This window comes from Cornus florida, unplaced genomic scaffold (genome assembly GCF_030987335.1).
Source record: "Cornus florida cultivar Cherokee Brave unplaced genomic scaffold, ASM3098733v1 CherokeeBrave_3.0.0_Hap2_Chr05, whole genome shotgun sequence".
Taxonomy (NCBI): domain Eukaryota; kingdom Viridiplantae; phylum Streptophyta; class Magnoliopsida; order Cornales; family Cornaceae; genus Cornus; species Cornus florida.
Genome location: NW_026775575.1, coordinates 60,547,282 through 60,565,446, shown reverse-complemented (window position 1 = coordinate 60,565,446; position 18,165 = coordinate 60,547,282). Strand labels below are relative to the sequence as shown.

At 35.8% G+C, this 18,165-nt stretch overlaps 1 protein-coding gene across 2 annotated transcripts; it reads left to right on the top strand.

The window, feature by feature from the left end:
- Positions 1 to 375: 375 nt before the first annotated feature.
- Positions 376 to 10,645, top strand: LOC132310178 (receptor-like protein EIX1). 2 transcript variants are annotated; one of them, XR_009482566.1, is made up of 3 exons: positions 376 to 816; positions 9,649 to 9,723; positions 10,342 to 10,645. XR_009482566.1 is itself a non-coding variant. In XM_059808393.1 (2 exons), exons 1-2 carry the CDS (start codon positions 477 to 479, stop codon positions 1,968 to 1,970), a joined length of 369 nt encoding a protein of 122 aa, XP_059664376.1. In that variant the 5' UTR covers positions 376 to 476; the 3' UTR covers positions 1,971 to 2,429. The 2 variants fall into 2 exon arrangements, 1 of the variants encoding a protein (XP_059664376.1); XM_059808393.1 differs by lacking the exons at positions 9,649 to 9,723; positions 10,342 to 10,645 and adding an exon at positions 1,942 to 2,429.
- The last annotated feature ends 7,520 nt before the right edge of the window (positions 10,646 to 18,165 follow it).

The window sequence follows — 18,165 nt, the reverse complement described above, 5'->3', positions numbered from 1 at the left end:
TCCTTAGTATTTATTGAAGGGAAGATCTAGAAGAAGATAAAAAAAACTGTTTTTGAAAGGTGTCAAGTAAATACCAAACCGAGCATAAAGGAAAAATACTTGTGGGTTGAATTAGTCTGATGGAGATCTAATGGCTCTTAGAAGTGTGATGTTGCAATCAATGAAATAAATGCAGAATCAAAACTCCTGTCATCAATTTCAAACCTTTTTCTAAATTTCAACAACTATGCTAGCAATATAGACCTGAATAGTAGTTGCAGGCCCCATTAACACGAAACGGTCGTTGCACGCAACCAAACTCTACGCAAGAAAGAAAAAAATGGCAATTCATGACTTTGGCTCAGACTTCACAAGTCAAGAATTGAGGAAGAATTACAAAGAAAAATTTGTTACACTACTAAATCATTTTTTGAAGCTGCACTCTTAACTCAATCTTCTTCTACATTTCTACTAGCCTACTTTGCTTGCAAGAAGCTATGGGAACACGAGTTAGAATGTTCCTATTTGCTCTTGTTTTCATAGAATTAGGAGTTGGTATTGGGTTGCAAATCAATAGAGATCAGTCAAATGTAAGCTGCACAAAGGGTGAGCTTAAAGCTCTTCTCAAGTTCAGGGAATCTCTCGTTGACGAATCAAATCGTCTATCATCATGGGTTGGAGAATACTGTTGTACGTGGACGGGAGTGGGTTGCAGCAAGAGGAGACACACAGTCGTGGAGCTTGATCTACACAATCCATTTTCGTTCGACCTTGGGATGTTCTTCACTGACAGCAATGTCACTGCGAGAGATTTATATAATAGAGCCAGTTTGCAAGGTGAGATAAGTCCTATTCTCAATCTGAGGCATTTGCATTACATCGACTTGAGCAATAATTATTTTTCAGGAACCCAAATTCTAGAATTCCTAGGCTCCCTTAAGAACCTGAGATATCTTGACCTCTCCAATTCGGGTTTTGAGGGGCAAATTCCCCGCCAATTTGGCAACCTCTCCAACTTGCAACATCTCAATCTTGGCTTAAACTCTTTACAAGGTCCAATTCCCGATAGTCTTGGAAGGCTGTCATCTCTCACTTTTCTTGACCTTAATGACTTTGATGGTTCATACTCCCCAATGCCTAGTTGCTGGTGTAAAATGAGCAACCTTGTTCATTTGGTACTCGGTCTTGCAAGTTACCAAGGTCCACTTCTTCCTTGCCTTTGGAACTTGAATTCTCTTACAGTCCTTGATCTCTCTGAGAATAGTTTTGAACATTCACTCCCAAGTGAGATAGGCAATCTTACACAACTTACTGTCCTTGACCTCTCTCATAACAATTTACAAGGTGAAATACCAATCACCATAAGGAATCTCTGCAGCCTGCGCAGTTTCAATTTGTCTTCTAACTTGTTCACTGGAGAGGTACCATTTTTCCTAAGAAATACATCTACTTGCCTCCAAAAAAGTTTGAAGGGGTTAAACCTTGGATCAAATAAGTTCACAGGTTTTTTGCCAAATCAATTGGGAGAGTTTAAGATGCTAGAGGGGTTAGATATCCCTGACAATTTATTTAGTGGTCTAATCCCCGCATCACTTGGAAGACTCTCATCATTAAGATGGTTATCTGTTTCTGATAATCAGTTGAATGGGAGCATTCCCTCGAGTCTTGGACAACTTTCAAGGCTAGGGTCGTTAGATGTCTCTAACAATTCGTTGGAAGGTATGGTATCTGAACTTCACTTTGCCAAACTCACTAGGTTAGAAACGTTGGACATGTCTTCTTGGAACTTGTTAATTGTGGTGAATGTGAGTGTACACACAAATTTTGTTCCCTACAAATAAAGACAAAATATAGGCAAAATAATAATTTATTAAATCAAAAATATTTGGAGTACAATCCTTTGTGATATCTTTTACAAAAAGAATGGTCCTCTGATTTGATCTCCTTTTTGTTGTTGGTTAGATCCAAGGGCTGCACGAGCTTGTTCTTGAATCACCGTGGAATTTGATAAAGAACGGCACGTTGTTGGATGTGCTTGTTGTTGATCACCGTAGAATTTGATAAAGAACGGTACATCGTTGGATTTGCTTGATGTTCTTCGCTTTTGGGTTTGAATTCTGAATTTGCGTCTCTGACTTCTGAATCTCTGGATTTCTGGATTTCTGGACTTCTGAATTCTGAATTTGTGTTTGAATTTCTGAACTTCTGAATTCTGAATTTGTGTTTGAATTTCTGAACTTCTGAATTCTGAATTTGTATCCTTTGTTAAATTTGAGGAAGAACGGCACGTCTTTGGATGTGTTTGTTGTTCTTCGTCTTCAGAGATGATTTGTTGAATTTGATGAAGAACGGCACGACTTTGGATATGCTTGTTGTTCTTCGCCTTCAAGTTTGGAATTTCTGGACCTTTTGGATTTCTGAATCTCTGGATTTATGGACTCTTTGGATTTCTGAGTCTTTGGATTTCTGGACTCTAATTTTTTTTTCCCCTTCTCCCTTCATTCAAGCGTCTATTTATAGGCTTCTTGGATTGATAGGATGATGACACGTGTCTCTCCTAATAAGGATAAAATTATAACTGGGCTGGGCCGGTTATATTATGATAATTATCCTTAAAAATAATTATTCATAATATATTTTATTAGGAATAATTATCTTTTTATTTAACCATTTGGGCTGAGCTAATTAAATAATTTAAGTGGACCAAACTTGGGCCAATTAAATAACTTAATTAAACATTAGGCCCATATTTAATAGGTCCATTTGTCAACACCAAAGCCCACTAAAATTTCAGTGTTTACAAATTGCCCCCACTTCGAGTCCCAAGTTTGACAAGATTTGTCTCCTTTTTCAAATGGGATTTGAAGTATCCAACTTTCCTTATTTATTTATTTATTTATTTATTTTTGGATTGGAATTTGACTTTCCTATTTGAATTGAATTGTACAAATCCCAATACAACTTGGAGGTATCTTGTTGCCTATATATACCCTCAATATTGTAGGGTTTGACATTAATTCCAATAATCTCTGAAGACTTGTCAGATCACAACTTTTGAAGACTGTGTTGGATTGCTGCCTCTACTTGAACACAAATAATTGGTATGTTTTTTTTTTTTTTTTTTTTTTTTTTTACTTTCCTGTTTTTTTTCATGCTTTTAGTCCCTCTGGGACCCATTGTTCCTTCAGAATGCGTCTAGTCCGTAAGGACCCATTGTTCCTTCGGAACGCAACTAGTCCGTAAGGACCCATTGTTCCTTTGGAATGCATCTTGTCTGTAAGGACTTATTGTTCCTTCGGAACGCAATTAGTCCGTAAGGACCCATTGTTCCTTCGGAACGCATCTAATCCGTAAGGACCCATTGTTCCTTCGAAACGCATCTAGTCAGTAAGGACCCATTGTTCATTCGGAACGCAACTTTTTCGTAAGAACCCATTGTTCCTTCGAAACACATCTAGTCCGTAAGGACCCATTGTTTCTTCGGAACGCAACTAGTCCGTGAGGACCCATTGTTCTTTTGGTACCAAAATCTTCCATGCTGCCATTCCACACTTTTTTTTTGTTTTTTTGTTTTTGTTTTTTAGGTGCTAGTCAACCATGGTGTTTTTCAAGAATTTCAAACCCTATACTATCACCGTTTTGGAGCGAGAACAGACTCTGAGAGGTCATGCCATTAGCACAGACAGTGTCGTTAGCAACCATGAATCAACTCGGAGAGCAATGAGATATATAGGTGCAGGGAGGCTTTACCAACAGCTCAGACAACGTTATCAACACCTGTTGCCAGAGCGTCTTCATCAGCCATAGATCATCCAGAAGCCATTGATAAAGCGAGACCATACTCCGAGAGGTCATTCGACCAGCACAGACAGTGTCTTCAACAGTCATAAATCAATCCAGAGAGTAACGACAGATATAGTCTTCATTAGCCACAAATCAGACAACAACCATTCAGAGAGTAAGAACAAACTCCAAGAGGTCATACCACTAGCATTGTTAGCCATCGCCAGAACATCTTCATCAGCCATAGATCATCTAGCTGCCATTGATAGAGCGAGACCATACTCCGAGAGGTCATACCACCAGCATCATTAGCATTATCAGTTTTGATGATGATTTCAAGCCGAAGCTCCACCAAAAGATCTGACTCAGTGTATAAGTTTTACTTATGCACCAGACACCAGTAGTCACTTGACATGAAGTTACTGAGTTACGCAAGTGTGCTTGTGCATATCTGTCTCAAAGATAGAGCTATGTTGCAGATGTTGTAAGGATGTAACAGACAAAGCTTGCATGCCTATGCCTCTGTGTGGTGATTTGTTTTTACTTCAGCAATATCTTGGCGACGCCGTGAATTTTTTTCTTGACGCAATACCTCAACAGAAAATCAAATTTCTCTTTCAGTAGCACCTCGGCGGCAAGCAAATTTTTTTGTTCGACGATGAGTCAAAATTTTGTTGCAGCAACACTTTGGCGATGACCTGGATTCTTCAGTGATGCATTGGCGGCAAGTTAATTTTATTTTTTTCTTCCAGCCATACCTTGATAACGAAATTTTTTCCTTCAACGATAGTTCAACGAAAATCTTTTCTAGCAATACTTCGGCGGCGAGCAGAATTTTTCTTGGCACCTATAGTCTGGCGACGAACCAATTTATTTCTTCGCAACTACACTTTGCCGGATCAAAATTTCTTTTGTAGCTACAATTATGGCGAGGGACCAAAATTTTCTTTGCAACTACATTTTGGTGGTATGCCAAGTTGACAGGTGCGATGAACACTTTTGATATCATACGATGAGCACACTTTGTCCTTTTTTTTTTAGGTTGACTGAACTTGGAACATACTTCCAAAATGCCTACATACCCTAAACAGGGATCAAGTCATCATGTAGTTCATAATTTTTTTTTTTTTTAGCAGACAGTTTATACTCATGTTAAAGAGTTTTTTTTTTTTCTTTAGGCGGACAATTTATACTCATGCCAAGGGGTGTGTGTTTTTTTTTTTTTTTTTTTTTTTTTTTTTTTTTGTTCCAGGTAAGCAGTTTAAACTCGTATCAAGGAATTCTTGATTTTTTTCAGGTAGACAGTTTAAACTCATGTCAAGGAGTATCAATTTTTTTTTTTTTTTTAGGAGACAGTTTAATCTCGTATCAAGGAGTTCTTGATTCTTTTTTTTTTTTTTTTTTAGGTAGACAGTTTAAACTCGTGTCAAGGAGTGCTTGATTTTTTTTTTTTTTTTTTTTTTTTTTTTTTTTTTTTTCCAGGTAGACAGTTTAAACTCATGTCAATGAGTGTTTTTGACAGTTTAGGCTCGTATCTGGGAGTACTTTAACTTTAATAATTTTTCTTCAACTTTGCAAGAATCAGATGACAATCTAAGCTTATACTGGAGGGCACGAGCTATCTCGTCGTCACTTTAAGGATTTTTTTCTTCGTTTCCTTGACTTAATGCCCCCTGTGATTTTGTACTTTCGGTTGAAGTCATTGTTGTAGCATGGTGTGTTTCTTGATGCAAGTCTTTTGAGATGATCCTTACAATGAAAGATGAAGTTATTTCGTCATCCGAGTTAGGAAGTGTATTGTCTTCTTCTTCAGATTCACTTATCTCATCTTCTTGAAGGTTGTCGGATATATCAGGAACATTTTCCCTAGCACCATGATTTTCCATGCTAAGCTCCATGTCATAGGCTCGAGTAACAAGCTCTTCAAATGTGCAAGGCTTAATCCCTTGTAAGATGTTAAGAAGCTCCCAGCGCATGCTTTGCATACATGCTTCAATTGCAGAAATTGCAGATAAACGATCCTTGCAGTCAAGACTTAGAGCTCGCCAACGATTGATGTAGTTAACTACGGGTTCACTCTTTATTTGTTTTGTATTTGTAAGCTCCAGCATACTAACAGTATGACGAGTGCTGTAGAAACGGTTAAGAAATTCTCGTTCCATCTGCTCCCAATTGTCAATACCTCCAGCTTTGAGGTTTGTATACCATTCAAATGCATTCCCTTTGAGGGAACGAACGAATTGCTTGACAAGGAGATCTCCGTCTGTACCAGCATTGCTGCAAGTCTCAACAAAGTGTGCAACATGTTGCTTGGGATTGCCTTTTCCGTCAAACTGTTGAAGCTTTGGAGGTTGATACCCAACCGGCATTTTTAAAATGTCAATTCTTTTTGTGTAAGGCTTTGAGTACATGCGAGCACTTTGAGGAACGCCATTGTATTGTTCTCTTATGCGATTCACTATAATGTCTTGAAGTTGTTAGACAGAAAGTGAGGTGATGGAGGCAGCTTCAATTGTTGGATTGGCGGACACGTCATTTTGATTATTAATTGGAGTGTTCTCTGGCATAGAATTAGAATGAGGAATTTGGCCTTTGCTTGACTCAGCATTGTCGTCATACAGCGAGGCAATTTTCAGATCTTGCTCCTTGAGAGAGTGTTGCAATCTTTCAATTGCATGAGCCATAGTCGTCAATTGCTCTTCGTACGAGGTAGTACTCATCATCATGACTGGCATAGTGATGGAGTCAGAAAAAATCTTTGGCCTTGGGTGGACCATCCTTGAACTTGACCTTGTGACCGGAGCAACCTTTGAGGTTGTAGGAACCTTCCTTCTTGCCCCCAGCACGGTGGAACTTGAACTTGTGACTGGAGTAACCTTTGAGGTTATAGGAACCTTCCTTCTTGTCCCCAGTGAGGTGAATGTGGTATGAGTTTGAGTTGTTATTTTGATAGATTTGGAAGAATTGACTCTCACCACATCGTGCTGTCTTTTGGTAGGAACGGATGATTTGACCATGCTTCACATCATTGAACTTGCAGAGGTGTTTGTACCACTTGATGAAGTTGCAACCTTCTTGCCACCTTTTGTGATGGTATTGATGTTGTTCGTTATGATCGCGATGTCTTTGGTGGTATTCTTGCTCTTTGTCTGAATCTTATTGGAAGTCATAGAATCTGACGATGAATTTGTTGAGGATTTGATGTAGGAGAAAGAGATGAGAGGCAGAGGATGTCCCACCGGGTGTGCTAGAAATTTGTACAAACAAATTTTGTTCTCTGCAAATAAAGACAAAATATGGGCAAAATAATAATTTATTAAATCAGAAATATTTAGAGTACAATCCTTTGTGATATCTTTTACAAAAAGAATGGTCTTCTTATTCGATCTCTTTTTTGTTGTTGGTTGGATTCAAGGGCTGCACGAGCTTATTCTTGAATCACCGTGGAATTTGATAAAGAATGGCACGTCGTTGGATGTGCTTGTTGTTGATGACCGTGGAATTTGATGAAGACCGGCACGTCGTTGGATTTGCTTGATGTTTTTCGCTTTTGGGTTTGGATTTTGAATTTGTGTCTCTGACTTCTGAGTCTCTAGATTTCTGGATTTCTGGACTTCTGAATTCTGAATTTTTGTCCTTTGTTTCTGAACTTCTGAATTATGAATTTGTGTTTAAATTTCTGAACTTCTGAATTCTGAATTTGTGTCTGAATTTCTGAACTTTTAAATTCTGAATTTGTGTCCTTTGTTGAATTTGAGGAAGAACGACACGTCTTTGGATGTGTTTGTTGCTCTTCGTCTTCAGAGATGATTTGTTGAATTTGATGAAGAACGGCACGACTTTGGATGTGCTTGTTATTCTTCGCCTTTAGGTTTGGAATTTCTGGACCTTCTGGATTTCTGAATCTCTGGATTTATGGACCCTCTGGATTTCTGAGTCTTCGGATTTCTGGACTCTGAATTTTTTTTTTTTTTTTCCCTTCTTCCTTCCTCCAGGCCTCTATTTATAGGCTTTTTGGATTAATAGGATGATGACACGTGTCATCTCTTGATAAGGATAAAATTATAATTGGACTGGGCCGGTTATATTATGATAATTATCCTTAAAAATAATTATTCATAATATATTTTATTAGGAATAATTATCTTTTTATTTAATCATCTGGGTTGGGCTAATTAAATAATTTAAGTGGACCAAACTTGGGCCAATTAAATAACTTAATTAAACATTAGGCCTATATTTAATGGGTACATTTGTCAACACCAAAGCCCACTAAAATTTCAGTGTCTACAATGAGCATCCAATGGGTTCTTCCTTTTCAACTCAAAATTATTAGAATGACTTCTTGCAAATTGGGACCCCAATTTCCTCCACGGCTTCAAACACAGAAACATGTTAAAAGGTTGTTCATTTCTAATGCAAGCATCTCAGATACCATCCCTGACTGGTTTGAGAATTTATATTCTCATATCAACCTCCTAGATATATCAAACAACCAGATTTGTGGAAAACTGCCCAAGTTTTAAGAATCTAATGGTACCACTAGGTATCTATTTTTGAATTCTAACAAGTTTGAGGGTCCATTAACACCATTCATGTCGGATGTTAGTGAGTTAGATTTGTCCGATAACTTACTTTTAGGACATTTTCCTCTCATTGATGATAGTATTCATATGAAGTTTGAATATCTTAGTCTCTTAAATAGCAATTTGACTGGTGAAATTCCAAACTACATATGCAAGGTAATGGCTCTTGAAATACTGGATCTCTCGAAAAATAAATTATTAGGAACACTCCTTTGGTGCATGGGGGACTTGGATCGACCGGTGGTGTTTGATCTGAAAAATAACAATCTCGATGGTGATATTCCAAGTTCTTTGGGTTCTCTATGACAGCTTAGTTATTTACACTTGCACAACAACATGTTTCATGGAAAGCTCCCTTCGTCTTTGAAGAATTTGACACATCTGAGCATTCTTGATGTAGGTGAAAATCAATTAACTGATATTATCCCTTCATGGATTGGAGAAATGTCTAGACTAAAATTTCTCAATCTTTAATCAAACAGGTTCCATAGTTATATTTCTCCACAGCTTTGCCACCTCTCTGCTCTTCAAGTGTTAGACCTGTCACATAACAACATAACTGGAAGTATTCCTCGCTGCTTTGCCAACTTCACTGCTATGGTTTTGGATCTCAATGCAGAATATACAAAGAATAGTACAAAGAATAGTTATCCGCGTTATCCGCAATGCACAGAGAGTATTTTAATTTACATTAAAGGAATACAACTTGAATACACCAGAACACTCTGATTTCTCATATCTATTGATGTTTCGAACAATCAGATAGTTGGAGAGATTCCTGAAGAGTTAATGAATCTTATTGGTTTAAGGAGTTTCAATGCATCCAAAAATCATCTCAATGGAAGGATCCCAAAGAAGATTGGAAACATGAAAGCTTTGGAATCACTTGATTTTTCCAGAAACAAACTTTCTGGTTCAATCCCTCCAAGCTTGTCTGCTTTGAATTTTTTAAGCTACTTAAACTTGTCGTTCAACAACTTGTCAGGGCGAATACTAACATGAAATCAACTCCAAACACTCAATGATCCATCCATCTATATGGGCAACAATCAACTTTGTGGACCGCAAATCTTAAAGAGTTGCCCTGGTGATACTTTGTCTGATGGTCATCATGATCAACATGTTCCTGAGTCTAGAAAAGATGAAGAAGATGAGTCGGAACGTCTGGCATTCTATGCTAGCATTGGACCTGGTTTCTTGGTTGGCTTCTTGGGAATTTGTGGCATTTTGCATTTCAAAAAGTCTTCGAGGTATGCATGGTTTTAGTTTGTGGAGAATACTTACAATAACCTGGTGGCAGTTGCAGTAAAGGCAGCTTGGGTGCGGAGAAAGTTCCACAAAGATGAAATGGGAGGATAATTCTCTCTCTAATATGGTTAGTCTCTCTCTCCATAGACACATATACAGACACACACCCACACACATCTGTGTGTTATATATATATATATATATCATCGCATGAAAGTTTAAACTTTAGCCAATGCACTATATATTTAAAGCTCTTATGAATGATTACTTAATTTACTTTGGGTATTTGTTTTTGTTTCTTTGGTTTTTGTCTATATGAAACTTTTGAGATATTCTCTTACTGAAAATTGGGAATGGAAATTTGTTATAACAATATTCTCAAGCATAGTGCTTGGCCTTTGCACGGTTTTCTCAATTATAATCTGAACTTCAAGAATATATAACCATTCTTTCTTAGCATAATGTGGTAATAATGATTAAATTAATTATTTCTTCCTTATATATGTCAGTTTTAGTGTTTTATTTCTAACTGTTTATGTAACTTGTTCAAGATCTTGCTGTGAAATGAATCTACCCAAGGAATTAGTCAAATGTGTTTTCTTTAGTCATATGGAAGGATCATATAGATGACCTGAGTAACTTTATTGCATTTTAAATACATGAAAAACTATGGTTGTCATTCTCTGTAGTTCTCTTCATCACGGATTGAAATTCATTCTTTTTTTCTTTTCCTTTTTGGCACAAGGTTTAAATTCAGTTGAAGCAGAGTGGTTTCAGGTGGAAGCTGACAGAGTGGGCAGTGGGTTTTCGTAAACAGTCTATGAAAAATGATCATTACTACAATAAAGTTCAGAAAATAGAGCTAGACAATGATATTATATATTTTTGGTAATTTGTTATGATGTTAGTGTGATAATCGTGTGCCTTTCTGAAAATATATATTGTCATTGATTCAATATCTATATTTTGTGAATTATATAAGACTCCTTGCGGGCTTGCAAAGTTGCAACTGTATATACATACACATGTATATGTACAAGATAGCTACGGTAGATGATATATATATCCATATCAGTTTCCAAGTCCTCCATTATATTGCGGAAAGCGTGAGAATTTTGCAAAAGGTGGTTATAATTATATCATTGATTTTAATGAAAACACAAATGACTTGTAATTGTTAAAAACAAGGAAATTGGCTATAACTTATCCGCAATAATTGATATATTGCTTAAATCAGGACTCGAACTTAAAACCTCAAGATAGTAATCCGGAAAAACTTTCTTCCCAACAACATGAATTATTAGATGCATTATGTTTGTTCTTCTTTATTCTTTACCTTCATATTCAAATTATCCTTTTTCACGAATTTAACTGTTGATTGAAGATTTATTTATTTATTTTTTTCCTAATTGGTACTCACACACGCTGCCTCTACTGAAGTTCGAACCCTTGATCTTTCTTTGAAAAGTAGGAACTTCGTACCGTTAGGCCACATGCGTGTTGGTTTGATTGAAGATTTTGTTATATCAATTTTATAAATGCAAGTATGCTACTAATTATATTCTTTTCATATGATCACTTAGAAGAATTAATCTTATTTTCTCTACTCTATTTCAATTTGTGCGAGTATGTTATCATTAAAATGTTTACAAACCCTAATAGCTAGAAAAACTTTCTGATTTGGGCATCTTGGAATTGAAAACAAATTGAAAAATAGTCCAGTCTTAAATTGGAAGCTTACCTTGGTTAGCTTTGTGTATCATCTATGGAAGGAGTTCAATAATCAAATATTCAGAGATAAATCAGCTCCTCCTCTGAAAACATTGATCTCCATCGTAGATTCAATTCGGCTTCGGCTGTTCTCCATCAAGGGATGTCAGTGTCCCTTCGCTGAAACCATTGCTTCGCTGAAACCATTAATGGGTGGGCCAATGCTAACACATTTTGGGTTTGTTTGACTTGGGCCTTCCCTTTTGAAGGTTTTTTTTTTTTTTTTTTTTTTAACTAATGATGTTTTAGCCCATTGGGTGGCCTATTTTATTTAGGCCTTGGTGTATGAAAGCATTTTTTTTTTTTTTTAAAGTAAAAAGCATAATCATTTTATTAAACATAATTTTATATATTTTTTTAATGCTTCATCAGTAAGAAAGAAAAAAATTTAGATAGAAGGTAGAAAAGAAATGAAGGATAAGACATTTCTAAGGAAGAGATTGCGTATTTCATTATTTTTGTTTGATTGGATGGAAGACAAAAGAATAATAGAGAGAATGAAAAATAAAGTTTTAAATTATTTTTACTGTTATATCCAATAATATCTATAATATTGTAATTCATAGATAATAGTACTATAATTTAAAACTTGTGTAATTTAGAATAGTGTGGGTGTTATACCCTCAAGTCCACATGGCAAACACAACATCATCAACAATGGCCCACACAGCTCTGTCAAATGGTCAAAGAGTTACGTCACATCAGTAACGATGGCCCACATAACCTGGTCAACGATCGAAGTTACCATGACATCAGCATACTTCGAATTCGGCCTCACTTGTTTAGAGAGAAATACCATTTTGACTCCGAGCTTTTAATCCCATCTTATTTAGTATTGCTTTATAATTATTTTAGAAATTAATCTCTTTTAATTATTTTGTTAATTGACCTACACGTGATGTCATCGATGACATCACCCACTCTTACTTGGCCTATAAAAAGATGTGACCTAAGGCTAAGAAAGAGGTAGACAAAATGAGGGAGGAAATGACCTCCCTCATTGAGAGAGCTTTAGGCTCTCTGTCAGATCCATATTTTCCCACACTTCACACCTTTATCAAGGGAGTCAATGGTGTTTTTGTACACTGTCATCCTCTTTTTATCTCTCTCGAGTTTGTCCGGGCTTCCACCTCTCTCAATCCACCTCGGATTCTACTATGTTGCAAGTTATACCTTACCATTTGTTACTTGATTATGATTTTGAACCCCTGTACTAGGTACTTACAAATAGTGTTATATTTTTTACTATTATTGAATTTTGCTATTTGAACTCTCTTGTTAGACTGAGCCGTCTAAAATTATAAAATACATGATATGTTAACGGATCAATTATAATCATTGAAAAAAAAAAAAAAATTCATGCTTTGTATTTTAAATTTGAAAATGTTATTTTCACGATTTTTAAGAAGATTCTTATTTGTGAGTAAAATATTAGTTTTAAGAGAAAAAATGGAGTCCCAATCACAAGACTTCCAAAAGAGTCAAAACAACTGTAATGACACTACCTCAAAAGAGTCAAAAGCTATAATGCATCAAAGAACATCAATTGTATGATGGTAAACAACACAGGTCATGAATTGTTAGGATAATTTTCCTAGTAAAATATTAGTCACTCTACCTGTAAACACATACACAGACATGAATATATATCTCCACATGAAAACACACCCAGATGTACTAGGTTTAGGGGTGCATATTGGGCGGGCTAGCCCAGCCCAACCCGAACCCAACCCAAAATATTTTGGGTTGGGCTCCCAATTTTTGAACTTGGGGTTGGGTTCAGGCTGAAGAATGTTTAGCCGTGCCCAATTCGGGTTGGCCTCAGGTTAGAATAGTTCTAACCCGAGCCCAACCCGTCCAATCCGAATTGGGTATTTTAATTTTTTGTGTAGGGGGTAGGGGGAAGAAAAACGGGTTAACCCGAACGACCCACTCGACCCGAAACTATTTAGGCTGGGTTTCATGGGTCGAGCCCAAACTTGGGTTATCACGGGCTGAGCCCAACACAACACAAAGCCGGGTTAAGGTCGGGTTCGGTTTGGGCTAGGTTGGGCAAGCCCAAGTTACACCCCTAACTCGGTTTAAACTTTAGTCAATGCATTTTAATGTACATGAAAAACCACATCAAAGGGGTTCAAATTCATTTTTTTTTTTTTTTGCCAAAAGGTTTAAATTCAGTTGAAGCAGAGGCAATTTAGGTGGAAGCTGACAGAACGAGCAATGGGTTGCATAAGCTGTGGATGGAAAAAAGGATCACTATTACAATAAGGTTCAGAAAATAAAGTTGGACAATGATATTATATATTTTTGGTAATTTGTTATATCGTTAGTGTGATAATTTTGTGCCTTTCCTAAAATATATATTGTCTTTATTCAATATCTATATTCTGCAAATTATTAGACTCCTTGCAGGCTTCCATAGTGAGGGCTGCAACTCGGGCGGGTGAGGTGGGTTTGAGGCATAACTTGAGCCTTATCCAACATATGAAATGCTAAATCCAAGCCCAACCCAACCCTATCTTCAACTCTAACTACTCAACCTAAGACCAACTCATCCTTTTATTAGGGGTGACAATTCGTGTTGGCGTGTCGTGTTCGTGTCGACACGATTACGACATGGATACGATTAGGGTTGACACGAACACGACACGATTATTAATCGTGTCTAATACCCTTGACATGAATACGACACGATTATAATACGTGTAACACGACACGACATGCATAACCTATTTAATAAATGGGTCAAGAATTGACACAACACGAAAAGACACATTTAAGTCATTTTCAACATGAATACGACATATTTTGCTAAATGAGTCATTTTTTACACGAACACGACACGTTTATCTGATACATTTAGTTAATCGGGTTAATCGTGTCATAATTGTGTTTACAGGGTCAAATACGAACACAACACGTTTAGTTAGCGGGTCAATCCGTGTCGACACGATTATGACACGAACACGATTAGCCCAAACCCTAACCCGCTTATCTCGTGTCGTGTTAGCGTGTCGTGTCAAATATTGCCACCCCTACCTTTTATATTTTTAAATTCGGGTTTGCAACTTGGGTTTAAATTCCGTGTTAAAAATTGGGGTGAATTCGAGTTACATATAGCTAATCGTTACATAAAAAATTTAATATGATCTTGAATTAGTTTTAGATTAAATTACTCTTAAAAAAAAAAAAAAAAAAAAAGTTTAAAGACATTTTATAAATTTTGAATAAATTACAAACAAATTCTTAGAAAATTAATTATCTTAAATGTTAACATACAATAAGTTAAGATTTAACAAACGAAGCTGAAAAGAAAAAAAAGTAATTGTAGTTTAAATATTATATATAATGTATTTAAAATTAAAAAATATATATAAAAATAATATTAGAATTCGGATTCGAGTTTGTTCGGATTGCTAGTACCTCAATCCAAGCCCAACCCTAATTAAATTCGGTTGAGATTTTTCAACCTAGACCCAACCCTATTTTAAAAATAATCGACCAAACTTATAAAAAATCGGACAAGCTCGTGTTGGGTTTGGGTTGCCCAACCCAAGTTACACCTCTATCCACAGTTGCACTTGCATACACATATGTATACGTATGTAGATGGCCCCTAATTAATTTATTTTACTTATACTCGACGCTACGAAGACAGTAGGCATGGCTGATTAGAAAAGGAGCTAGAGGGAAAACAGATGCCAGATGATAGCATGTAAAATTGTTGTATACATATATATATATATATATATATATATATATATATATAAGTTGATTGTTTTACACTTAAGAGGAAAATAAACTATGAAATCCACTTTAAATTAATATACTAGATCTTTAATTACAAAAGTCGACTGGTATGAAAATGGAGTGGAACACTTTTAACACTTCCTATGTTACTTACTTCATCTAAAGTTATAATCACAACATGGACAATGATGTGAATTGTGCAGTGTGAGCTTATTAGTTGCAGTTGGGACTTCTACACGGGCATTGGTGATAAAGGGTCAAGGGGTTGAATTAATTACCATTGTCATGGAAACTCTAGCAGCTCCCATGGGAGTAAATCTAAGGGCTCGTTTGGCATAACTTCTGTTACTATTTTTACACAAAAGAAAAGAAAAGCAGAAGTTATCACTTCCATTTAACTTGTAATCATGTTTGAAACATGTATTTTAAAATAGCTTTTTATATTATAACAATTCTATACTATGTTTGGATAAACATTATTGAAGCTCTTCTCCTATTAAAATACCTATTTTATCCTTAAATGGAGTGAACAACTATTTCTTAAATACCATATAAATAAATCATTCTATTTCTTGATTGGGTACATAATCCTTAATTTTGTTCTATCTTTTTTTTTTTTACTCGTTGCCATCTAATTTAAAATAACCAATGAATAATTATTAAGTGGTAAAATACCTAGTAAATGTAGTGAATCACAAAAAATAAATGTGAAATTCGCACATAAAAGAATAGACCTCTGCCTGTTTTTTTTTTTTTTTTTTTTTTTTTTTTTTTTTTTTTTTTTTTTTTTTTTGCATAGAGAAGGTTTAGAAAAAAATTAATTGGGTGGTTAGTCCAGTTAAAATGTTCATCTGCGCCATGAGTGAATTTTTTTATTTTTTTATTTTTATTGTATCTAGTTTATTATATGCAAATTATTATTGATTCCTTTATTCATACTGATTGTTTGATAAAAGATTAATATAAAAGGAAATAAAATGAATAGATAGATTAACAACACAAATATAACAGAGGGTACAGAGATTGATAAATAGCAATTGGTAAGAAACAAGCACCACAGAAATTCTCATCATAACTCAAAAGAAAACTTATACCCATTAATCTAAAAACACCAGTCAGGATATATATATATATATAAATTTTCTTTTCTTTTTGACATTCATGCCCTAACCAATAATTTTTTGCGTCTATAATTTAAATCCCCTGGGCAAGTGTTGCTTCTATAGTCCCCAAATTTTCTTTAAACCATTCGATCTGCTTGATTTTCATCCTGTTAGAGAGAGTTTTGGCCATCTTTGAAGGAAATCATTCCCTCATTATCAACCAGCAAAACTAATTGGATGGAATCACAAGCTTATAGATAAAAATTAAAAAAAAATAAAAACATAAAAAATCAAGTATTTGTGTGGCATAAGATATGAAGGTGGTACCATTTCAATCTTAGTTGCATGATCAGATGGTGATTGGTATGAAATTGCCGATGACTGTTGTTAAATAAGCAGGAACGTTGGTTTCCCTGAGGTCTCTGAATTCATGCGAGAGCTTTGATGTGTACTAGGGTTTGGGAAGAAAATAAGTGAGTCTTATATAGGGACACGCTTGGAATTTTATATTTCTATTGAATAATAAAAAGGGTACTCTTGGAATTTAAAAAGTTTCATTAAAATAACAATTTAGCTTCCCGTGTCTTTTTAGAAGAGTGTTTTAAAGAAGGTAGGGGGTACCAGCTTCTCCAAAACACTCTTCCAAAGACCCAAAACTCTTTTAAAAAAATAGCCAAACATTACTCAAAATAACTTTTAAGCTCAAAAAGCCAAAAGCTGCGTTTCAGAAGCCAATCCAAACATGCTCAGATTTCCAATTGTACCAATGCCATTATCAGATTCAAATCACAGTGGGAGTTATTCATGTTTTAGTGAGATAGTGCTAGATTTTACTTGAACCAGAATGAGAGTTTTGTGGGATTCTTGGCCAAAGTTCTTAGAACCTCTTGGAATGTTGTGAAATAATTAGTTTAGGTTGGATAAACCTCATTTGACTTGCTTAGAGTCAAATCTCCCTTCTCATTTATATATTGACCATTTTGCCCCTTGGTTAATGGATTTTGCCCGTTTTGACCTTTGTTTCCGCTTTCATTCTCTTTGAGTTTCATGACTTCATGGAAAGTCACTTGAGTGTCTTAGGGATGATTGATATCTCTATAGACCTTGTTTTTGGTTTCGCTTCCGGATTTCGAACTTGTTACTGGGTCAACTTTCGGTTCATCACTAACGCACAGGGTTGCAAAACTAGGGCCGTCATAGGTGGTATTAGAGCTCCTAGGTTCGAAAACCTTAGGATGACGGGTTTTGGGTGCATATCATGCTTATATTTCCATGCTCTATGTTTTTATTTGCTTCTTGATAACATGTTGAATGTGATCACATGTTTACGCGCTTATGGGGACGTATGTTTAGAAGTTTTCTTTAACTGTCTCAGCATGATATATATGGTTGTTTGCTTTAGTATATTGTATGTGCTAGTCTGTCTGAGTACATTGTATATACTTGTAGGTTTTAGCATATTGTATGTGCTTGTCTGCCTTAGCATACTGTATATGTTTGTCAGCTTCAGTACATTGTATGTGCTTGTCTGTTTTAGCATGTTGATTTACGCATGTCTGCTTAGCATGAGGGTTATGCTTATTTACTTTTATGTAATGCAAGTGCTTGTTATTCTTAGGATGACTGTATGATGCATACATTGATATGTCGTATATGACCTTACTACTTGTGTGAGTATGTAGTTCGTTGCTATGTTATTTAGTAGCTGTTTATTTCTATGTCTTGTTTTGGCATTGTGGGTTGTTCCAGCTGGGTTAGTAGAGATTGATGATAGGGCATTGTCTCTTGGAGTCTATTGTATCCCTCGAATACATTATTGTTTTACGGGTTTCTCCCTTGGGTAGGAGAAATTCATTCTTTAAGGAACCTATGTCGGGAACCTTCTTGTCTGTTTTGCTAGTTTGTGTGTTTCGAGACTTTAGTCTGATGGTTGGTGTGAATAAGGC

What these genes read in the sequence shown, in the direction of transcription:
- LOC132310178 (XM_059808393.1), top strand. Translation starts at nt 477, where the DNA reads ATGGGAACACGAGTTAGAATGTTCCTATTTGCTCTTGTTTTCATAGAA. An exon ending in TAATAGAGCCAGTTTGCAAG is followed by an intron (nt 817 to 1,941) that starts GTGAGATAAGTC and finishes GTTGTTGGTTAG; the next exon opens with ATCCAAGGGCTGCACGAGCT.